Consider the following 24,750-nt stretch of genomic DNA (forward strand, 5'->3'; position numbering starts at 1 on the left):
TGTCTGAGTGAATGAAATAAAAACTTGGTGGCTCAATAGCTGAGTTCAACAAAGTTTTTGAGACCGTGTCATTGCAAGGTTGAGTACAGTTGAGGAATAGATTTTGAGGGAAATCTACAATGAAAAGTTGATTGAGTCACATCAGCTAACATCTTGTGGAGAGCTAAAACACACCTTTTTAGGTGAGTCAAAATCACAGGTACGCCCTACTTCCTGCAGCTTCAAGTATAGAAAATGCCCTGAGTTATACAAACAATGTTAAGTGAGATGTAGTGTTCATCTTTTTAAGATAGTGTTCAGTGAGATGTAGAATCTGGGGTTAAATATAACCACCTAAAGAATTTGCCATTTTCTGTCTCCAGGATCATTATACAGACATCACTATAACCAAAATTTTATTTGTGGTCTTTCATCACATGCATTAACTCCTTAAAGACCCAAGGACTGATGAGGGCTTTTCATACTCCATAAAGTCCTAATTGGGAATCTTGGTGTTGTGACTATTAACAGACTAACTATAGGCAAGGAAAACATAGCAAATTTAAGAGAAAAAAATGTAGGTAGTGCAGAACCTTCAAATAGTTAATTCAATGTCAAAAGACTTGCTAATTAAACCCTTAAACATCCATGACCTGAAAGTAAATATAAAGTGTTTTTGGTCTGGTGATACAACAATATGATTTAGCAATTTCTTCGTACTCACATTTAAATATTTCTCCAGACTATGAAATACAATGTGACTTTATTGAACACTTGGACAGTCTTAAATACATTCAAGGCATTTAAAACATTAAAATTTCCATGCTTATTACAGTTCCTAAAAAACAAATTAAGATTCAAATATTTCTTCACAACAAAAATGCTGGTTTCTCCCACCAGATCTGGTTTTGCCCATTAAATCTCTACAGCATGGAGGACGAATCCAGAAATCCAGTGTTGACTTCCAGTGAAACATAAGCCATATACTCCACCTCTTAACCCACAAAAGAACGTAATTCACTGCATAGATTTCCAGGACTCCTGTTGGCCCCTCGTAGGCCATTATCGGCTCACAGCCCTTTTAGCCGCCAGGTAAGGCGCCCCCTCAACCTTCTTAAGCCTTGGAAATCTAGCACCATGATCTGAACGTTTTCTATACAATTTGGAATTATTTCTAACTCAACTGTGGCCTTCCATTGTCACAAACTACCATCCTGCTCAAGAAACTTAAATAAATCTGCTCTTTTCAACACAGAGAACTATGAGAATTTACTAGAGGGAAACTAGATGCGCAATGGAACAGGAAGGTAAATATCTCCATCGTACTCAACAGGGACTAAGCTACAGCCCAAAGAACCACTGGGTGTTGCAAAATCTCTAGCTGGCTAGAGGGTGGGATTAAAACACCACGCAGCTCTCCCCAGCAGACTGTCACGGAGAGCACAGATTATGTGACGAGGTAGGTGAGTTTGCCCCACGCAAAGCAGCTGGCTTACATCTTTGAATAAGTGAAATAAGTCTGTCTGACCACCTGCCCACAGAACCTAGTTTCTATGGTAAATTACACTAAACCCCTACATTAAATGTAGTATACTCACTTTGAAAGGACTGTGAAATTAAAGGCAAGGTATTTTGTATTTCAGAGGCTTTCATGATTTAAAAAGCTGTCTCGAATCCTCGACTTGCTGGAAAACCATCTAAAGCTTTTATTCTTTTACTCATATTATCTTTGAAAGCATGCCTCACTTTAGCCTTTCCTGTATTACAGTGACTACGTCACTTACTACTAGAGATGTGTACCCCAGCTCAAATCCAGCGAAAGGCTGAGTGCCTGCAAAGTCATTTACTGCCTCAGGATATATATATCAATGACTCAGAGTTTAAGAGTCTACTCTCCCAAGCTTCCTGCCCTAGCGTTGTCACATGTAGGTAAATCTATGTAGCATGAGGAGTAACCAGGGGAAAGATGGAAAGGCTTATGGAAGATAAATATCTTCTTGCCTCCAGCGTGCAGGATTCGATCCGGTGCCTCAGCAGATGTACGCTAACTCAGTGATCTGCAACCTGGGCTGATCCCCACCTGGGCCCTGGAATCAATTCCTTTAATTTTGATTCCAGGGCCTTTCCCAAGACCCACCAAGATGGACCAGCTCAGCATGAAGGCCAAGAAACTGGAACTGGTCCTAAGTTCCATGGCTGATTTGCATGCAGTGAGCCCATCAGTGGCCCACAGATGAGCTTTGGAAATGTTTGCACAAATTACTGTCATAGAGCTGCCACGTGAACAAATGGTTTAAAGCAGGGGAAATCAAGAAAGTATGGAATAGCGACAGTATTGAGGAACAAATGTTACACTTTAATAATAAAAAACAAAGCCACAGAGAAGCACGGTATTTTTCCTCTATTATATTAGCAAATACACAGAAGAGTGATGAAATAAATGGATTTACTCAAACTACTGGTTCTTATACCCTTGAACACATATCAGAATTACTTGTGGAAGTTTTAAAAAACATTTAAGTCTAGGCCTCACTCAGCAGTTGCAATGGAGGGTCAGGACCCAGCTATTTTTACAAGCTCTTCAGATAGCTCTGATGAGTTTCCTGCTGGTTGAGTCTCTGATTTTAGGTTGACTGGGGTACTTTGGGTTTTTTGGGCCACTGTTTCGGGGTACGGGGAGCTTTCTTTGCAGATTTACTAGCAGTAGTGAAGAACTTGGCCTCTGGCTTTTTGGGAGTCTGTCTTGGGTCTTTTTTCCCCAGTGAAGAGGTTCTTTCTTTCTCCACCTCTTCTTTGATTCTTGCCTTCTTCCCTGGGCCTTTACCTGGGGTCTTGGGCGCTGCAGCTGATGGGGTCTCCAAAGCTGGGGAGGCCTTTCTCTTCTTCCCATGAGGTGTGTTGGGACCAGGATTCTTTTTTGGAGACTTCTTTCCTGTGGCACCTTTTTGTATCTAAGAAAAAGAAAAGAGTTAAGTCTGGAGGGTAGAAGGGGGGGGGGAGGCATGGGAGAGACAAATGACAATGTTAACTCCAAGAGTTACTGTTCTTAAAATTTAGGGAACCCCTAAGAGGCACACCGCAGCATGATGAACGAGGAATGGTCTTTTCCTTCTGCCTTGCCAACATCTTCAAGAGGCAGCTGTACTCCATTATTAACGACTGCAGAAAGGACTCTGGCCTCCCCCAGGTCCGATCAGAGGAAAGCCATCTTTCTCTGTAGCTGGCGCCAAGGACTCCTGGAAGCACTGGGAACAGGTGGGGAGACCTGTGGTCTAATCCTGACTCTTCTTCACCTTCAGCTGTAAATTCCCTGCATGTGGATTAGGGCAGGGGGTCCCCAAACAGTGTGTGTGAAACCCAACTGGGGTGCCTGTTAGCAAAACCCATTTCCCAATGTCTGACTGAGCGGTTCTTTGAGGGGACTGTGTTCCAGGCCAGAAATCCTGGATTTTTTAAGCAGCTCAGAATATGGCTGAAGATCTGAGGACAACACTCCAGCAATGGGCTCTTGTCCTATGCAGAAAGAGGTCACACAGGCAAAACAACCAACACAACGAAACTGTTTTTGGATTAATATAAAATAACAGATGATGGAAATTTGGAAAAATATCAAAAATACAAAAAACAAAACTCCTCAATAACTCTACCACAGTCTTAACTATTATCACTACCATTTCCCCGTGAGTATGTATGTATTTATAAGCCCAATATTATGCCCTATCCCTAATTATCTCATTAGTATTTCCTAAGCACTATAAACTCGCACTCAATGCTATTTTGAATAACTTTATAGAAAATACTGCAAGGGTTCATGACATTTTCTCATTTCTGCTTCTACAGTGAACAATGATGTGACTTTCCTAGATGAGTTCAAAGGGCACCAACATGCCTACAACCCTTGACACGCATCACCCATGCAGCATGCTTTCCACTCTTTATTTTCCAACCCATCACCTGCCAGTCCCATCATAACGGAAACAGCTTACTTTTTCTAGAAACAATTATACTGCCCACAGTTAGTATACTGATTATCAACATTAATTTCAAGTATATTCAAAAATTTAGTAGCATTTTGGGGACAGTGTAAAAGGAATATTTTCTCTAGTAGAGAAAAATTATAATTCTGACTTTAAGGATTACTGTGAGGAAAAAATATGTAATAGGTAAAGTACAGTAATGGCCCTGGGTCAACCCTAAAGGGCTGTGCCCAGAGGAGCCTCGAGTCTCATGCACACATGGTGAGGGCAGCCCTCTAGGCTTTTAGGGACCCATTTCTCCCCTTATTTTCAAGAGGTCTCCCCCGCAACAGTTGGATGGATACTATGAGTAAAAACATTACCAAAATGGGAATTCCCTGGCAGTCCAGTGGTCAGGACTCAGTGCTTTCACGGCTTGGATCCAGCACCCAAGTCTCCCTTGGGAAGTTTTCTAAAACTAATTATGTGGTGACTGAGGACTCACCTTTAGAAACCAAACCTGCTTTTCAAAACCACAGGCAACGTTTCTTACAATTATTAATACGGCCCATTCTCCCTTGATTCCAAGGTACATGAAAGGCTGTGCTGACGACATATCACTCCAATATTTAAGAGGGGTAGAGTCAGTCAGGGGTTCTCGGGGTTTACGCCAGTATTTTTCATCCCTGAGTTCACAATCTCTGGTAGAACAGATTTCTACAAACGATGCCTCCCAGCTGCGCAGCACTTCCTGTCCCCCACCAAGCGCCTGCCTGGCACATGGGGGCCCTGGAACCTGTCCCTGATGGATATTAAATATTAATGAAAATACCTCTACGCGTCCTGCAGCTGGCGTTTCCTTCACTGGTACCAGCAGTGGGATCTCATCTTCAGGCTCGTCTTGCACTTTAGGTGGGGCACTCACCCCGCTGGTTTCATTCTGGGGTCCAGGGTCCTGGGCTGGAGCACCACCAGTTTTGGGGGCTGCTGCATCTGTCGTCGGGGCTGGTGCAGCCTTTCTAGCCTGTTTCGTAAGCTTCTTGTTTCCTTTCTTCTCCTGTTGTCTTTTAAGATGTTCTTTCTTCTTTTGGCTTTTCTTTGCTACCTACCAAAAAAAACCAAGCATGATTTTAATGGGGGAATCTTTTGTTGGTAAATAAACGCCACAGACTTAGCATGTGCAGTCAGGCCACTCATAAGCTCCCTGAAAGGGCCGTGACCAGCACCTAAACCCCAACTCCACTCTATTTCAGAGTCACAGCCAAAGATGCATTTTATGTGGTAAATTATATTCAGAATCAGGGTACCTAAAGTGTGCAGTCACCAGTTGTGTGGACGTCAACCTCATTTACAGGTAATGAACAATCCAGAATTGTACAGTATGTGAGGTAAATTAGTTGGTCTTCCATATATACAGGTTACACATCTGCAAATTCAACCAAACTTGAATCAAAAATATTCAGGGGAAAAAAGAAAATTCCAGAAAGTTCCAAAAAGCAAAACTTAAATTTGTTGCACTCTGGCAACTATTTACATAGTGCTCACACTGTAGTAGGTGTTATAAACCATCTAAAGATGATTTAAAGGATGCAGGAGGATGTGTGTAGTTCATGTGCAAATACTATGCCACCTTATATAGGGACTTCAGCATCCACAAATTTCAGCATCCATGACAGGGATCCTGGAACTAATCCCCCCGTGTAGAGATGGGTGACTGTGCATCTCCACGAAGCTCTTACAAAAACCAAAAACCCTGACATTTTTTTCCTGCCTTAGTTTGTGGTTGAGAGTTAAAGCAGTAGCAAGTTTACTTAGCTAGAGGTCCATTATCCTTACCACAGAGTACTGTTAAATAACATTTGTAACTGAGTCAAAATACCATTTTAACCAGCAATTCCAACACTGTCACAAAGCCCTCAAATGAATCTGACAAACGGCAAAAAAATTCAGACTTCCTATTTTCAACAACAGCAGTTTATGTTATTTTGGATTATGAAAACAAGTAAAGGACTTCCCTGGTGGCCCAGTGGTTGGGAATCTGCCTGCCAATGCAAGGGCCACGGGTTCAATCCCTGGTCCATGAAGATCCCACATGCCACGGAGCAACTAAGCTCATGTGCCACAACTACTGAGCCTGCGCTCTAGAGCCCGTGAGCCACAACTACTGAAACTCACATGCCACAACTACTGAAGCCCACATGCCTAGAGCCTGTGCTCCACAAGAGAAGCCACCACAATGAGAAGCCCGAGCACTGCAACGGACGAGTACCCCCCCGCCCCCCACCCCTGCTCACTGCAACTAGAGAAAGCCCTCGCACAGAAACGATGACCCAACGCAGCCAAAAAATACATAAACTTATTAAAAATAAAAAGTGGGGTAACATTAACAATTTTTTTCATAAAAGCACTGATGAACTGATTACACTGCCAAGAAATGTTTGCTCTGAGAGTATTTGCTGATCTCTAACTTTTAACAGCCCTTAAGACTGGGGATGGGAGGGCGGGGGTGTGAAGTGGAGAGAAATCAAATCCCAGCGTCTATACCAGGCAGGGATTCTAAAAAAAAAAAAAACCCCGTTACAATAAGCTGGGACCCCAATGAGCTGGACCCTCAGGGTAGAGATGAACTGGAGGCAAAGCCGTGCAGGTTTATCACCGTGGGTGGTTTGAGTCATTCAGGGAACCTCAAGCCTTGAACGTGCTTCCAGGTGGTTCTGGGCTGAGAGTGCCCCAAGGTGCCTTGCTGCCTTAAGTCTAAATCCTCTGGGGAAAGATCTTCATCCCAACCCTCAAATTAGTTCTACAAATAATTTTCTAAATGGAATGACCATCACAGTCCACGATAACCAAGTACACAGGAACCAGCATGTGGAGATAATCAGCTGCATCACGAAGACGCTTACAGTTTGAATTATCAGACAATAAAGCAACAATGCTTAACGGGTTCCAAGAATCAGGACAAAGTGGAAGACTATTTATAGATAACAGGAGACCAAAAAAGGTAATAATCTGAAAAAGAACAAAACACAGAACTTGCAGAGACAAAAAATTAAAAGACCGAGCCTAAAACTCATTGGATACATGGATGAACATGGCTGGAGGAAGACCAAATAAACCAGGAGACTGATCCAACCAACAGAATAAAGTCGTATTCTCTCATATGGCTTTTTGCAATAGTACCAGCAGCACTGAAAACCTACAAACCAAAACCAAGAGGTATGTCAGCCTCACACAATCCTCAGTTTCGCCCATAAATAACCAAGTGTTCAATAGACAAGATTTCGGTTTTCTTCTCCCTCTCAGCTCCTCTTCCACTGCACAGGCCCCTTCTAAGCCTTTGTTCTCCCTTATTGGGCTGTGGTTACAGCCTGGATTAAGCCAGCCTGAGATCTGAACTTCTACTAACTTTTTTCTTCTGACTTTGTGTGCGTAGTCCCCTGGCTTCACCCTGATTGCTGACAAATGAAGAAAAGACAGGCAGGGAAACCGATCTCTCAGTCTTCACATACAACAGCTTCACGCTTTGCCATTTCTGCAACAGAGAGAAGAATAACATCATCTGTATGTGTTTTGCTTCTTTTAAACGAATGACCAGTTGGGACTTCCCTGGTGACGCAGTGGTTAAGAATCCGCCTGCCAATGCAGGGCACAGGAGTTTGATCCCTGGTCTGGGAAGATCCCACATGCCTCGCAGCAAATAAGCCAGTGGACAACAACTACTGAGCCCACTTACTGCAACTACTGAAGCCCAAGTGCCTAGAGCCCATGCTCCACAATAAGAAAAGCCACCATAAGAAGCCCTCACACTGCAATGAAGAGTAGCCCCCACTCGCTGCAACTATAGAAAGCCCGCATGCAAAAACAAAGACCCAAAGCAGCCAAAAATGAATAAATAAAATAAAAACAAACAAACGACCACGCAGCTGAAGCACCTGTGAGCCCATACCTCCGGCAGCTTCTGTGAAAGCCTTTTTGTAACGGCAACAACGTTTTCGACTATGTGCGGAACCTGCATCCCCGTGTGGCCGATGCGGATGGTGCTGAAATTTAATAATGCATTAGACACACAGGTCTGAAAACGGAACTTGTTCAAAATAAAGCACAGGCAGGTATGTGAGAAACACAAATACACAATCTTAAAAACTTTTCTTAAGGTAGAAACATTAAAATCTTTAAGTTCTCAATTTATTTCAAAGGAAAATGTTCATCCTTCATGTTCTAGAAACGCCCTCAGCCTGAATATGCCCTAACATCAAGAGGTGACTGAGGAGCTGGCGCCTAACCATGTGAGGCTGGGACGGTCAGTGGGAAGAGCCAAAGGCAGCTCTACCTTCCCTCTAGAAAACACAGGTCACTGAGTCAGCCAAGCTTTTCTGAAGGCAACGACCTCCAGCTGCGGCTGTTCTAAAAAGGACCACCCCCAGGACTGCTCGCTATCTTCATAGCTCCATTGCCCCGACACAGCGGCCACCTCTAAAACAAACAAGTGGCTCGTGTAATAGTGTCTTCTGGCTGAGAGCAAAACCATCTCCTCGGCTGAAGCAGAGGGCAGCCGCAAGCCCAGAAGGGCTGCTGCTTGGCCACTGGCTCCGCGGGTCCTAGCAGCCCCCACTCCCCCTACCAGGGGAGCTGAAAGGCAGGGTGCCTGTTGGCAGGCTAAGTGCAGAATGAAGGTGAGACGGGCTGGTGCTCCCACTTCCCTCCAGCCAAAGACGGGGCTCTGCCCACTCTGTGAGCCCACGGTCACTGACCAGCAAGGACACCCTGAACCAGGCCTCTGACCTTCAAGCTAACTGCTTCCCTTGACATCAGCCTATAATCAAAAAGTGGGGGATCCAGGCCTGACCATCAACTCTTCTCAGCTGCTTAACTCACCCAACAAGGGGGTTTTCACCTGCAGGCAGAAGGCAACAACAGAGTCCACCCGTCTCGCCCAGCCATACCCCAACCCTACCTGGAGACACTACTGAGGGCTGGCCTCCCTGGTGAGAGAGCCAAGACAGCCTGGTGGTCCTGTTTTGTGATACACACAGGCTCGCGGGGTATCTCTGGAAGGAAGGAGTGCACCCTACACCCCGCCCTACTGGCAGCTGCCCATCCCCACACCACAGATGCCCAGTCAGCAGATGAAGGATTTTATGAAAAGATTTTGAGTATGTTTAAAACTCCCTTCCTTCCCACAAACTCAAACTCAGCCCTCCCCTCAGGCACTCAAAATTTAACCTGCTTCTCAGCCTAATAAATAAAGGCTGAGGCTGTTCTGTCCTCCTGAAAGCTGGGATGCAATCACTGCCCTAAAAGGTCTTCGCCAGTACCTAGGGCTGGGAGGGGGATTCCACCCGGCTCAGAGTTCCGGGTAAGAGAAGATCAGTGCAGCAACATAAACACATGTGACGGGCTGGTGAAACAGGGGGGACAGGGAATTCATTTTAGAAGTTACAGCAAGGCTGAGTAGACCTTTAAAGGGTAAACGATGCTGGCTGACACAAAAGCCCAGAACTCCCAGTGTTGCCTATGCATCAGTCTTACTCTCCTGTTTTCCTGAACATCTAAAGGTGCCCTGTCCAGGGACGTCCCTGGCACTTCAGTGGTTACAGCTCTGCACTCCCGGTTCAGAGGGCGCGGGTTCCACCCCTGGTTGGGGAACTAAGATCCTACACGCTGCGTGACGCGGCCAAAAAAAAAAAAAGGGCACCCATTCAATACAGTACAAATCAGCAGATGTGCCTTCTTCAATTTAAATTAGTGAAAATCGAGTAAAGTTAGAAATTCAGGTTCTCAGCTGCAGCAGCTACGTTTCACATGCTCAGCAGCCCCCTGTGGCTCACTCTCCTGTGTGAGTGCACAGCTGTGGACTAGCTCCACCACTGTGGAAAGTTCTAGAGAACTGAATACTTCTAAAGAATTTTAGTTTTAACAGAAGAATCTGGCTTCCTTAACACTATATTATTTTAAAAAGTTTATAAAATCAGTATTACATATAAAATTAAACAACAGAGGCACACCTTAATGCCTTTAACCTACCTGCAAGAACCACTTTTAGAGATGTTCAAGACAGTTCCTCCTACACAGTCACTGATTTCTCTGGATAAATTCTTGGCCTGAAGGTTTACAGGTACTGGAACTCTAGAACAACACAAAGGCATTTAGAGCAGCACATACACACGTGTAAATTTCAGCTACTAAATTCCGGTCATTGCTGAGAAACTTACTTTTTTCTGTTGTAGAAATGTCTCCCTAGGTGTGAGGGTAAGAGCCGCCTGATCCTGGCGTCCGTAATGAAGAAGTCAAAACTACCCAAGAGGCGAAGCTTGGCTTCATAGGCTTTATATTCCTTTTTTAAAGTTCTGAGGGGAATAATCTAAAAAATGTAAAAATAAAATCTATACACAAAACAGAAACAGACTTACAGACATAGAAAACAAACTTATGGTTACCAAAGGGGAGAGGGAGGATGGAGGGACAAACTAGGAGTTTGGGATCAACAGATACATACTACTATACATAAAAGAGGGAAGGAACATGGATTTATTGTATAGCACAGGAAACTATACCCAACATCTTGTAATAACCTATAATGGAATATAATCTGCAAAATACACAAACAGAAAACCCTGAGTCACTATGCTGTACACCTGAAATAACAATACTGTAGGCCAACTATACTGGGGCAATTTGTATTTGAATTTTAAAATAGAGTCACAGTTTAGTGAACATGTTTGAGTATCTAGAACAACACAGGCACTACGTTAAATGCTGGAGACACAGGGACAAATGAGTCAGGACCCTCAGCTTAAAAAAATGTACCAATGACTACAAAAAGGGTGAGAAGTGCCAAGTCGGAGGCAAACCCAGGATGCTCTGGAAGGAGAGGAGCTTCAAGATATGAACGTTACTGATGCATGTGTTGAGCTTTTAGGTCAACAAACCTCAACAGCTCACCCATCACAGGGAAGAGGGAATATGCCCTATCTAAAGCCAATGAGAATTAAATTAAAAAGTGAAAACTAAGTTAAAAATTAAATTCCTAGGAGAGAAACACGTACCAGGTAATTTAGGAATGTATTATTTGTCATTTCAATTGAATCCAGTCTTTCGTCTTGAAAATATTAACCTGCTCCCTACCTGAGATGTTCCCCCCCCCAGAATAGATTTTACTGAACACAACAGATCTAAAATACGATGTTTAATATATAGTTTACAGAAATTAAGATATTTTGTATTCTTTTTCCATGTTAAATCCTTAAAATCCAGTATTTGTGTTACAAGACATCTTAATTCTGACTAGCCACCTAACAAGTGCTTAATGCCACGTGAGCTGCTACCATGACGGGCAGCTCAGCATCAGTCAGTTACAGCCATTCATTACCTGAGAAATAGTTTTAATCCCATGCTTGTTCAAAAGCTTCTTATAAAAACGTTCTGTCTGTTCAGGAGTTAAATTGGGTTCATCTTTGGTAAATAAACAGATATCTGCTAAATCTGATCGAATACCATGAGGCAAGGACCTGCAAAATACATGAGAACGAACCACAGAATAAAGCATTATAACTGATAATACATATGTTTATATTCCACAGACTACACAATAAATTCACTGTCATTTCCATAAACTTCATTCACACTTTTTAAGCAAATATGCTACTGAGAACATTTTAAAATACATCTGGTTTTCAGTGGTACAGAGGAGATTTAATATTCAAATACTAAATCACCAGAAATACCTGCAGGCCAAAATGTCACTTAATATTTGGGATACAATTAGAGTTAAAATATAATCAGATGCTCAAAATAGTGCACGTTTAATTATTATTATTTTACACGTCGTTATATATGCACAGGTACTATGATGTGCTAGAACAACCTAGCTTCATCAGGACAGTTCTGATTCAGAACTCTACCCTGCAGAAAGCCCTGGGCTCCAGAAACACAACTGAAACAGCAAACAGGCAAACCTACAGGGACCAGCAAACATGCATTACGTTGAGTCTCAAAAAGGGAAAAAAGGTTTAGCTCACTTCCTAGGCCTACATGTTCTGAGGAAACATTCCCTCAGTTTAAGAAGAGAGCAATCCAAAGTAGCAGGACTTGGCAAACAAGATGGCGCGTGGCAGAAATCACCACAAGGCGAGCAGCTGGGAAAATACCCTGGAGAAGCTAAGGGCTTTCCAGAAGCAAAAAACTGCCTGGGCAGAGGTGTGGAATAAAGAACACCCCCGAATACAGAAAGCAACAACTCAGGCCATCTGGCTGGGGCAGTTTGTGAAGATGGGTTAAGAGAGAGTCTGAGGGTCAAAAGGGTCTTTCCAATTGGTAATCATTTTTAACCCCTAGCCCCCACCTTTATGCGGGAAAGAAAAAGCAGCTCTGCCCCATGCTGTTTTCTATAGCAAAGCTGGCTTTTTAACATCCAGGAAACGAGGGACTCCACAGAGAGGCAGGGTTACTAGACAGAATACAGGACACCCAGTCAAATCTGAATCTTTTTTTCCCCCAAATATTCAGGGGGTTTAATTAATATGGCAACAGTTTATAAAGTTCTTTTGAGACACTAAAGGCAAAAATATACATGAGTCTATACGACTTCAGTTATGTGGTAGAAAGTTATCTGATGGAATGTGTGATACACAGAATTCAAAAGGTGATACTTTATGAAAGATAAACCAAATTAAATCATAATTAAAATCAAAACTGAATCATTTTTGAAGTATAATTATGTCCCAATATTACATGGGACATACTTACACTAAAAAATTGCTTGTATTTTTATTTGCTAAGTCTGGCAACTCTGCTGAGAGAGCATCTCTCACCTAAGAGTCCTACCAATAAGAACGTGTAATGACCATGGGTTCCTTTTCTGTTAGGAATTCACCGCCAAGTTTTTAATAGTCTCTATATAAAGGAGTGAGGTCAGGGCCTCAGGAATTTTAGCTTCGAACTAGCTTGACATGGAACGATAACAAAATCTATGAAAATACAAAAGCTGTTTCATTTATTCTAACTTTTGTCCTCTCAAAACCAGGTTTTCAGTTTCAAGTGAACAGCTTAGGTCAAACCGTCCACCAAACATCCAGAAAACTGGTGAAATTTCTAGAAAACTTACGCACATCTTAAATTCTAGAGAATTTAAGCACATCTGAAGACCTGTGGTTTTTGGGGGGCACAATTTATTTCAACTCAGGTATTTTGAGTTTGCAAAGTTTCCACCAGAAACTACGCCGTCGACTGTTAAAGTTCCACAAAGTGACCAAGCACATAAAAACAGTAAAGGTAGAAAATCAGAACTTACAATCTGACCCTCAGTTCTTTACTTGGAATTTTCCATAATACCACCATTAAAAAGAAATTTTCATTCTCATTCAAAAGCAATCCATTCGCGTTTTTCCTGGATTTGGAATGTGCCAACAGAGCTTCTACCGCCTTTTTAACCTGCAAAGTGGAGATACACAAATAAATTAAATCTCAATCGCATGTAGCAGTTGCCCCTACCCCATCATTTGCCCCTGTTCAGTTTCTATTTTAGCAAGTAATCTCCACAACCGGGTCCATTAGGATCCTGCAATTTGTAATCAGAGGAATGTAACCACCTAAGTATCCGCTAATAGCATCCTCTACAGAAAAGAGCCTCTTCTATGTAAGACGTTGAGACAGATGGGAATATGCTTCCCCCGCCCTGGATGATGAAGGCAGTAATTCCAATAAAAGCGCAATACACCTGCATCTAGCAGTTCCTGAGCGCTTACTGTGTGCCAGGCCCCCTGACTACCGCGCTTTAGGTGCATCACCTCCTCTCAGAGCCCGTTTTAAATACCAAGTCACTGAGGCTTGCAAAAAGCAAGCGACTTGGCCAAAGTCAAAGGCAGAGAAGCACAGCCAGGTGGACCTCACCCCAGGGCCCCAAGTTATACCTGCAATTCAACTCAGGATAAGGGACTTCCCTGGCGGTCCAATGGTTAGGACTTCGCGCTTCCACTGCAGGGGATAGGGTTCGATCCCTGGTCGGGGAACTAGAAACGCGCAAGCCGCGCGGAGCGGACAAAAAAAAAAAAAAAAGAAAAAAATCCAACTCAAAACAGCCAGGCCGCAGGGCCGGAGAAGGGAGGCGGGCGCCTACCCGCGCGTACAAAGCAGCGGGCGAGCCGAGGGCACCGCGACCGAGCGACCCTCCCAAAGCTCCGGAGGCGTCCACACCTGCGCGGAGCCCGCAGGCCGCACCAGCGCTCACACGGCCACGCTTCCGAACACCCCTCCCTAGGGGCCACTCACCTGCGCTTCGTCTAGCTGCTCCAGGTCGGCCGGGGTCGCTGAAGCTGAAGTTGCGGTTGAAGCTGACGGTGGGGTAGAAACCGAGGCCTCCATCTCTCCTTCACCTCGTGGAGACGTGCGTGCTGATCCCAGCCCCCTGGTTCCCCGTGCGCATGCGCAAACCTAGTCCCGGAGCCGGAAGCCGGGGGGCGGGGACGGGGCCTCTCGTCACTTCCGGGAGCGCGGGGTCGAGTTCCTGGGCGTCGCTGCGTCAGGGTTTGGCGGGAGCGAGCAGACTAAGGTAGGTAGTCTCTCCGCCGGCCGGTGTGCGTCTCTTCTCGGAGGGCTTTCCTCTCCCGCTGTTCTGCTCAGGGTGTCCTTGAGGCGCGTGGGGCAGCCTGGCGACACCTCGCTCTCACTCTTCCACGGAAGAAATCGAGCGAGCGCCCGGAGGCGGGAGAGGAGGCCTGTCCGACCACCCGGTGGGACCACCCGCTGTCAGTGGACCCCCCCCCCACCCCCACCCCGTCCCGCCCCGACTTTAGGCTTGCGGTGTGGGAAGCTCGGGGAGTCCGGCCCCATCACCCACCTGCCGGATGACCTTCTGCGAAGCCAGCCACAGCCCCGTCCACCGCGATGGTGGCGGGCCCCTCCCCGCTGGCTGGTGGCAATTCCGTGGACTCGTGCCCGGGAAACACCAGGCGCGTCCTTAAGCGGTGTGGGGCCCGAAAGATGAGCCGGAGCCAGTTTCCTGAGCGTCGGGGCTCGCAGAGGCGGGAGCTAGGAGCTACCTGTGAAGGTGCAGGCTGCAGAACGGGAGAAAGCCTCCCTCCCTCCCCGCGGCCCCAGAGGTGACCACTGTTACCTGTTTCTCCTGGAATTTTCTAGGGATGTTCTAGGCATGTTTAGGCAATACTTATACTTTTTTTTTTTTAAGGATGGCTGGGTTTCAATTTTCTTTTCTTTTTTTAAAAATTAATTAGTTTATTTATTGGCTGCGTTGGGTCTTTTTTTGCTGGGCGCTGGCTTTCTCTAGTTGTAGCGAGCAGGGGCTACTCTTGCTTGTGGAGCACTGGCTCTAGACGCAGGGGCTTCAGTAGTTGCAGCACATGGGTTCAGTAGTTGTGGGGCTCAGGGTCGGGCTCTAGAGCGCGGGCTCAGTAGTTGGGGCACACAGGCTTAGTTGCTCCAGGGCATGTGGGACTCTTCCCAGACCAGGGCTCAACCCGCATCCCCTGCGTTGGCAGGTGGGTTCTTAACCACTGCGCCACCAGGGAAGTTCCTTTTTTTTTTTTAAAACACAAGTAGTATCCTGTATACCCATTGTTCTGTAGGTTGCCCTTTCCTCTTAATATATTTTGGAGGTTGTCCAAGTCAGTCTTTAAGGCTCTGCCTCTTTTTTAACAGCCGTATGGTCTTTCGCCATGTAGATAAACAAGAGTGATTTCGGAGCTTTTTGATGGATATTTAGGATGATTCTTTTCGCAGCTAGCTGTGGAAACTTTTGAGAGATAAAAGAATGGGAGTAGGATGCTCTCGCTTTCAGTTGCTTTCAAAGAAATGCTCCTTCCATATTGCCAAAGCTGGAGGAAGGAGTGTTTCGCTGCTGATCTCTAATAACTGGCTTTGTCTTTTTTATTTTTTTATTTTTATTGGAGTATAGTTGATTTACAGGGTTATATCTGGCTTTGTCTTTAACCAAAAACTTGTAGGAGAAATGTTCTAAACCTTTGGCACCTACTCCCACTTGTCTGTTGTAGAATAATCTAGTATAAGATGGAATTTGTTTTAGCACGATATTATGAATTGTTACGTTAGACTTCATGTATCTGTGTTTCCTAGTAATCTGAAAAGAGCATGAGGGCTTTCAGATGTTGGGTCACCTGAATTCAAGTTCGAGAACCAGACTTCCAAGCCAGGGGAACAGCATGTGTTCAGGTGAAAGAGGATGGTGGTGTTTGGAAGCAGTAAGTGGTTGGAGTAGGGAAGTGCAGAGGGGAGAAATGGGAGATGCGGCTAGAGTGGCGAGGTTAAGGAATTTATTATCAAGCTGAAGTTTTATATTTTGGAGAAATCATATAGATACAGGTTTTTGAACTGGTGTTAGGGAAGAAGAGGAGGTAGTTAGTGATGAACTATGCTATAGGAAGGTTAATCTTGCCGTGGTATTGTAGTGGTTAAAAAAAATGTCATAAGCCCACAAATTCTTTAAAACTTAAGTGATGGAGTTTCATTCCTCTCCCCTTGGGTATGGGCTGGACTTAGTGACTTGCTTCTAGCAAATAGAACAGAGCAGAAGTGATGGGATGTCACTTTGGAGATTAGGTTGTAAAAAGACTATAGTTTCAACCTTAACTTCCTTGCCATCTTTCCCTCCACCTCTCCCTCCCTTTTTCCTTTGTTCAGATTACTTGCTCTGGGTGAAGCCAGCAACCATGTTCTAAGACTGCTCAGGCAACCTGCCAGCAAGTGAGCTTGGAAGTGGTTCCTCCTCCAGTCGATCCTGCAGACGTTTGAGAGATCCTGAGCCAGAACCATCTAGCTATGCTGCTTCCAGATTTCTGACCCACACACAAAAACTGTGGGATACTAAATGTTTTTTTAAGCCACTAAATTGGGGGTAATTTATTATCCAAAAATAGATAACTAGTAGAAATGTGTAGTCCTCCCATCTTCAGACCCATCAGCTGTGTTGATACAGAAGTCCTGTTGGGACCTAGCACCGTAAACAGGTCCCACCATGAACTCTATCTTCCTCTTAAACCTGCTTCTCGTGTGTTTTCTGTCTCAGTTTGTGGCATCATGAACTCACAAGCCAGCATATGGGAATCCTCCTTAATTCTTTTCTCCTCATTCCCCAAATATGGTCGATAACAAAGTCTTGTTGTTTATTTCTTCTAAGTATTTCTTGCATTCATCCAATCCTTTTTTATCCCTTCCAACTTGTGATGCAAGCTCTCGTTACTTTTTTTCCTAGACTACTGTACCAGCCTCCTAGGTTGTCTTCCTAACTCCACTTTTGCATCTTGTAGTCCATTCTCCACCCTTCAGAGGGAGTGATCTTTGTAAAGTGGAGGTGTGATCCTGTCAAACCTGATTGTGCTTAACCAACTTCCTTGTAATATCATTGTCATTAGGATGAGGTACAGGTTTCTTAATTTTCCTTTTACATATCTAAGTGGGCATTTCTTGTCTGGTGTCCTATCTGGTTTAGCATGTGTCCTAGAAAAAAAGTATCCCAGTTTGAAAAATAAATTCTATGGTCATTCTCAACATATTAAGCACTCTTCACCTGCTCTCTCCCTTATTACCTCCTTGACTTCATACACTGCCACTCACCCCTTCGGTCTTTAGATCTTGGTTTCAACTCTGCAGTTTCTAGTGCTCTTCATACCTTCCAACATTCTGTAACTTCCTTCTGGAGCACTACTGCCTTCAAAGTTGTTCTACCATCATTGGGTCTCCCCTGCTTGAGGGTAAGCTCTGAGAGGTCAGGGGATAGCCAATTAATGGTAGGAAAACTACAAATGATATCTTCACCATTGTTTTGTTAGCACCTAGCCCATATATGACATAATTGGTATTCATTTGAAGGGTGAATAATGCATTATAATGGCCTGAGATGGGGCTTAGTTTGACAAGAATGGGAAACTATTGTGATTTTCTAGGTATTGAGGTCTAATATCATGATAGCAGGGAGGACAAAATATAAGACTTGAACAAGGATTGGATAAACAAGGGAGGGAATTCAGATTACTTCCAAATTCTGAATAACTGGGCAAATTGGTGGATTTGTTAATAGAGCTTGGGAAGGCAGGAGGATCAGTAGATTTGGAAAGAAAAATATGATATTCTTTTTCAATATTGAGTTTGAAGTTCCAGGGGTACATCTCTGTGGATCGGAACGTGGAGGAGAAGGTTCCTGAACCAAAGTAGGAAATGTGAAAGTCATGGAAGTGAGGGTTAAAACTGTGGAGAGACTTCCCTGTCAGTCCAGTGGTTAAGCCTCTGCGCTTCCACTTGCAGGGGGCACAGGTTCGATCTCTGGTTGGGGAACTGTGAGGGTGAGTCAAAAATTATCCTCACTCTGGCTGTAGAATTTATTTTAACTTTTAGAAAAGACAAATACATCATTTTTCAACATAATCTCCTTGCTTTTCAATACACTGTGTCCATCTGTCAACAAGCTTTCATATTCCCTCATTAAAAAATGTTTTAGGCTGAGCTGCAAGCCACAAATGCATTGCTGTCTCCACTTCTTCACCAAACAGGTGAAAGTCCGATGGAGCAAGATCAGGACTATAGGGAGGATGATTTAACACCTCAAAACGAAGTTTTCGCAGAGTGTTGACAGTATGCGTAGAAATATGCGAATGTGCACACCTTCAGACCACAAAAAACAAATCACTGCACACTGCTCTTTCCTGCAAATCACAAGTGGGACATCCATTTTCGCTCACACCGCAGTTACAAATGAACTGACTGGGGAGACAGTAGCCTTGAATGGAAAGTGCTGATAAGGCAGTGCAGCCAACAGAAGTTTTAATATAACTGGAGTGAGGATAATTTTTGACTCAACGTTTGTAAGATCCCACATGCCATGTGGTGCAGCCGAAATCCAAAAAAGAAGAAGGAAAAAAATTTGTGGAAATAGATGAGATTGCAAAAAGGAGAAGCATAAAGTCAGAATAGGGCTATGGAGAAACCCTCAGTTAGGGGACAGGAGGAAAAAGAGCCTATGAAAGAGAGAAGTAGTTGAAGATGTAAAATAAAACTAAGAGGGTGTCTAGGAATGGAGAAGTGAGGATGTGTTAATACCGTCAAATACCGAGGAACTTCTAAAAGACCATTTGTTGAGCAGTTAGGTCATGGTGACCTTACAGAAAGCAATTTCAGTGAAAGGATTATGAGGAATGTGAGTGAGAGGAAAAATGCAACATTTAAACTTTTCCCATTAGGGCGAATGAAGTGAACATATTTTTGTGTTCCAGGTAATTCTTTAGATTGCCAATTCTCTTTACTATCCACAGTAATGTATATAATACCACCTGCTCATCTCTCTTTATGGCATTTATTGAATTACTTGTTAGCATTTTTGATTTCTCCAAAGATTGAACGTCTGTGGCCTTATCCTATTCACTTTCACTCCATAGGGCCCAACTCGTGTGTAGGTGCTTACCACCAGTGAGCTTACAAGTTAGAGCAAAATAAGGCATACGAGGCAGGAAGTGGTAAATGCTGTAAGTGGTATAAGATGCCACATGAACTCAGATTACTTAAAAACTGAAAAAAAGAATAGCAGTAGTAAGAAGCGTTCTTAAAGTTAGTGTTTTACCCTACTGTGACAATGACTGTTGCTTAGTTTGTTTCCTCTAGGTACTAGGCACTAGATTGAGTTATTTGAGGACCCAAACTACGGTTTAGTTATCTTGGTGCACACAGAGTCTGCCTGGCACATGGTGAGCAGATGCTGAATCTGTGAATCCCTTCCTGCCTTCTTAAGACTTTATGCTTAATGGTCCTGCTATTCCGTTATCTTCATTTTCCCCTTCTCTAGTGGCTGTCTTTGCTTCATGTGTGTTCTTAAGAGATAGTGTCATGCTACTTCTCCTTTTTTCCTGCTACCTTTTTTTTTTGTCCTTTTGTAGTCAAGTGCTTTAAAGTGCTTTCAGCTTTCTCCTAACTCCTTGGTTTCAATCACACTATTCCTCAATTAGGGGAAAGTCACCAGTGACCCTTTTTTTTTTTTTTTTTAACCAGTGACCTTTTAATTCAAATAATTTTTTAAAAAAACCTAGTTCTTCTTTATCTGTTGTATTTGAAACCATTCTCATGTTCAGTGAAATTTGTCCAGGAATTTTATCCCTTCCTAAATATCCATACCTGCTATTTATTAAGACCTGAGTAAGCCATTAGTGAGCACTAGTTTTAAATCTGAAATGTACTCTATTTCTGTGTAAATATGGTTGCCACAATATGTTACTTAACTTTGGGATTTATGCTGGAAAATATTTTACTCCACCAGTTCATCTTTTATTTTTATTTCTTGGCCACACCGTAAGGCATGTGGGATCTTAGTTCCCCAACCAGGGATCGAACCCATGCCCCCTGCAGTGGAAGCATGGATTCTTAACCACTGGACTGCCAGGGAAGTCCCCAAATCAGTCCTTTAAAACAAGCTGAAAAACTGATCCATGTTATTTTATTAAATTTCACTCAGTACTTTGAGGATAAATATTTCATTCATAAATAATTTAAAATTTTCTTAAACTGCTGTCAGTTTTACTTTTTAAAACTTTTCGAACTCAAGATACTATTGAGCACACACAAGATTAATACTATGTAGCTCTCTATCCAGACTCCACGTATTACATTATTTATGCCTATCTATTGTTTACCCACTAAAAATAATGAATTTTTAAAAAATTAATTTATTTTTTGGCCGTGTTGGGTCTTTGTTGCTGAGCATGGGCTTTCTATAGTTGTGGTGAGTAGGGGCAATTCTTTGTTGCGGTGCGCGGGCTTCTCGTGGCTTCTCTTGTGGAGCACAGGCTCTAGGTGCAAGGGCTTCAGTAGTTGTGGCACACGGGCTTAGTTGCTCCACGGCATGTGGGATCTTCCCGGACCAGGGATTGAACCCATGTCTCCTGCATTGGCAGGCAGATTCTTAACCACTGCACCACCAGGCAAGTCCCCAAATAATGAATTTTTAAATGAATTAAATATGGTAATTGCTAGCCAAAATGAACATAGTATTGTACGTGTAAAGGAATATTATAGGTTGTCTTAATAGTGGAGATTGAGTTAAAGGGAAAACTAAATGTAGTATGTATCCTGAACCATGTATGAGTTACTTTTTAAAAATTAATACATGTTAACATCTGGGAAGAAAAGTGATTAGCATGTACATTTCTAATGAAACAATTATTAAGTTTTGTGGTATAATTTCTTTTTATAGTAAACATACATTGAGTAACAGACATTCAACATTTTGAGTGCTCAGGTCTCACTGCATACTATTAAGTTGTTTCTCTGAAGGTATTGAAAGAGGTTTCTCTTTAAACTTGAAATTTTTTTAGTAGTTGCAAAATCTGCCTGCTTAACAAAATGGCATTAACTATATGCAAAGTAGTATATAATCTTATAAAGGATTTAATAAATCATAATGCAACTACCTGCAAAGAATGTATGAAGATGTTGCTAGATGGTAAACAAAGTTTAAGAAACAGAAAACTTAATAGTGGAGCTCAAAATCTAGTTACTTGAAAATAAATATTTGCTAGAATCAACTAGTAAATCTAGACAGCCCTGCAAAATTAGAATAATTACAAATGGCAAAACAAAAAACAAACCATATAATTAATTATCCATGTCTGGATTATCTAAAAGCAATTTAAAAAATCTTATGTGAGTGTCCTCAAGATACTCATCCTGGTATTGAAATCTGCTAGGAGATATTAACACTAGACATAATGGAATCAAGAGGTCAAACAATATTGTGCCAATACAGAATGTGACATTTTAAGGAAGGTAGGAAGAACATGGTCTTTTTGGTCAGAAAGATCTGAGTCTGAATCCCAATTCAGTGATAAACTAGTTATCTTTGGACATGTTAGCTAATCTCCCAAGCCTCAATTTCTTTATCTGTAAAATGAAGCTAGTTCTCCACTGGAATTAAGAGATTAAATGAGATAACATATATATTTCTACATGGTATCTGGCACATATGTAATAGCACAGGGATAGCCCTTTGCTGAAAATAATCATTAAATGGATTGGAAAGTGAAATGTGCATCTTAGGGTCTGAAAGAGGGGAGGCCATGAACCTAAACTCAAGTGGGGAAAAAGAGGCTAGTAGGTGAAGAAATTATTAGGTTCTGATTTAAAAAAAAAAAAATTGGGGAGGGCCCTAGGGAAGGAGAGGCAAGAGAACAGATCACCAGAGAGGAGAGAAGAAAATGAAAGGTTTTCAGTAGAGAAACTTTATCAGCCTGTTTGCTGTTCCTCTTTAGCTATCTTCTTGTACCTGTATAGCTGTGTGGGTACCTCAAGCTCCTCATATTGCTCTGTCTCATGATGGACACCAACCTTTCCTTGTACACCATTTAGGTAGACTGCTTTTTAATCCAGTCAGCCTCAGTTTAGAGGAATTATATTCCCTGAGAAATCTTATTAAGGCTATTTTTATTTATTTATTTATTTATTTGGCTGTACTGGGTCTTAGTTGCGGCAAGCGGGATCTTCAGTTGTGGCACCTGGGATCTAGTTCCCTACCCAGGGATCAACCGGGGCCCCTTGCATTGGGCACAGTCTTAGCCACTGGACCACCAGTGAAGTCCCATTAAGCCTATTTCTAGAAATGACTTCTAGGCTTTAAAAAACAAACAAAAAAAGCACAACAGATTTTCAGTACCGTTGATCATCTTTCATTATTGAAGATAAGCAGCTGACAACTTCTTAGAGGACTGTTCTTTTAACCATACCAGTATGTAACTGGTGAATGTTACTGACAGTTCAAAGTGCATCTTTACTCAAATTAGGAAGCTTTTCAATAGCTACAGAAAGTATTATGCTAGGTCATCAATAAGGGATCAATAAAAGAACTTCTAAAAGTTATTCATACATGTAATTTAATAAAATAAATCTACCAGAAAAAAAAAAACCCAAGGACTTCGCCCTGAGGTTTAAAAGTTAGTCAGTAGAGGTACAAGTCAGGTGACTTTGCCTCTAGCAACATGCAAGTGTGACAGGGACAGTGAAGTTTTATAATTGACAGGGCACATCAAAGGGGACTGAGTGAAGGACTGACAGGGAGATGGGAAGGGAGCTCACGTTATTTCACCACCTTTGGGGAGACTAAGTCTATTTCTGTGTGGTAGCAGATTTATAAAAGGAGATTAAGGGAGAAGAGGTAAAGCTTTTCTCTTTGGGTACTCATTTGCATTTCTAATGATAATTCAAACAAGGCTGTTTGTGTTTGCAACCAACATGAGAAAGAACCCTGATTGGAAAACAAAATTAAATCTTTCAAGGACAAAAAAAAAAAAAGGGATATTCTTCAAATATTACTCAGCAGTAAAGAGAATAAACTACTGATAAGACATGTGGGTTAATCTCCAAAACATGCTCGAGAAAAGACAGCTGGGTGTATAATGTGCCATTTATGTGGAGCTCAAAAACAGGCAAAACTGGGACTTCCCCAGCAGTCCAGTGGTTAAGACTGTGCTTCCACTGCAGGGGGTGAGGGTTTGATCCCTGGTGAGGGAACTAAGATCCTATATGCCACATGGCGCAGCCAAAAAATAAAAATTAAAACAACAAAAACAGGCAAAACTAATCTATGGCAGAACAGTGATTGTCTTGGCAGGAGGAAGGGATGGACTGGAAAGAGGCAGAGAGAAACTTTCTGTAGTGATGAAAATGTTCCGTATGTTAATGGGGATGTTTACGTAGTTGTATGCACTTGACAAACTCATTGTAAACTTGAGATCTGTGCATTTCACCGTATGCAAGTCTTCTCTTAATAAAAAAAATGCTCTCCTTTGTGTACACTTTCTGTCTGCTGGAACTTCTTTACAAATAATAATTACTCCTAAGAATCTAATTCTTTCAAAATTTCTTTCTTATCCTAAAACTTAGTGTATTTGCCAGGGAAATAGCAAAGATGGTGATGGAGATTGCTTTTGCTCTAAGTAACTTGTGTAGTTTATACTCAAACACAAAGTCCTTTAGGACTGTACAGCTCAATTCAGAGGGGTGAAATCTCAACCTAAATATAATCACAAACAAGGGTGCAAAGAAAGTTCAGTATATAAGTTTTCTTGCATAATGCCCTCTCTAACTCAACTATTTTGCCAGTAGACATATTATCAGTAGCCTCACTCTTCACTAAACTCAAAGAATAGAACTTTGCAAGTAAGGTTCATATAAATCATAAAATTTCAATTTCTTTTACTGCTTATTTCACTTTTAAGACTAACATGTTGAATTTAGCAGACAGATTAAATACAAAGAACCAAAAATGTCATAACAGTGCATGACTTTTCAAAATCTTTATCTAGCATCAAATTTTGGTTCTTTTAAATTTGGAAAACTTTAAAATTTATGTCATTGTAATTTGGTCATCATTTATTGCAGACTGGGATATATACTTCTTCACTGCAAAGCTACAACATCCAAGGTACTGATGCTATTTTTCTGCTTTAAGATGCATTGATAGAACTTGCGTATCTGAAACTGGCTCCATGGGCCATGAAGTGTAAAATTCTTTATTGTTGGTCTTGTACACACTGCGGTACAATACCTGTGTGTGGTCTGATGCCCAAACAGGACATTGAGGACTGTAGAGAAAACAGATACACTCAGTATGATACAATACAGGTGATTATAAACAAAAAGACAAATCCTTCAAAAGGGAAGATGACAATTTTTATTGTTATTACAAAAGCAAATTTTTTTAACTTCAGTCATTTGAATAATTGCAAGAGCAGACTAAGGGCTTAATCCTCACACAGGCACCAAGTCAGGCACAGTAGGTAGCTACAAATCATAAGAAAAAGGTTTCTTCACC

At 42.4% G+C, this 24,750-nt stretch overlaps 1 protein-coding gene and 1 long non-coding RNA gene across 3 annotated transcripts; one reads left to right on the forward strand and one right to left on the reverse strand.

The window, feature by feature from the left end:
* Positions 1 to 722: 722 nt before the first annotated feature.
* RSL1D1 (ribosomal L1 domain containing 1) lies at positions 723 to 14,356 on the reverse strand. Its single transcript, XM_057749763.1, is given in 10 exon segments — positions 723 to 2,626; positions 2,628 to 2,930; positions 4,768 to 5,040; positions 7,342 to 7,467; positions 7,882 to 7,975; positions 9,960 to 10,061; positions 10,148 to 10,296; positions 11,305 to 11,443; positions 13,225 to 13,364; positions 14,202 to 14,356. Coding segments are annotated over 10 exon segments (1,485 nt in total). The 5' UTR covers positions 14,295 to 14,356; the 3' UTR covers positions 723 to 2,560.
* A 5-nt stretch (positions 14,357 to 14,361) lies between these two features.
* On the forward strand, positions 14,362 to 23,855 carry LOC130861161 (uncharacterized). 2 transcript variants are annotated; one of them, XR_009055545.1, is made up of 3 exons: positions 14,362 to 14,481; positions 16,023 to 16,118; positions 16,587 to 23,855. It is a non-coding gene; the product is annotated as an uncharacterized LOC130861161 (long non-coding RNA). The 2 variants fall into 2 exon arrangements; XR_009055544.1 differs by lacking the exon at positions 14,362 to 14,481 and adding an exon at positions 14,499 to 15,031.
* Positions 23,856 to 24,750: the final 895 nt, after the last annotated feature.

Source organism: Hippopotamus amphibius, chromosome 9 (genome assembly GCF_030028045.1).
Source record: "Hippopotamus amphibius kiboko isolate mHipAmp2 chromosome 9, mHipAmp2.hap2, whole genome shotgun sequence".
In the NCBI taxonomy this organism is placed as follows: domain Eukaryota; kingdom Metazoa; phylum Chordata; class Mammalia; order Artiodactyla; family Hippopotamidae; genus Hippopotamus; species Hippopotamus amphibius.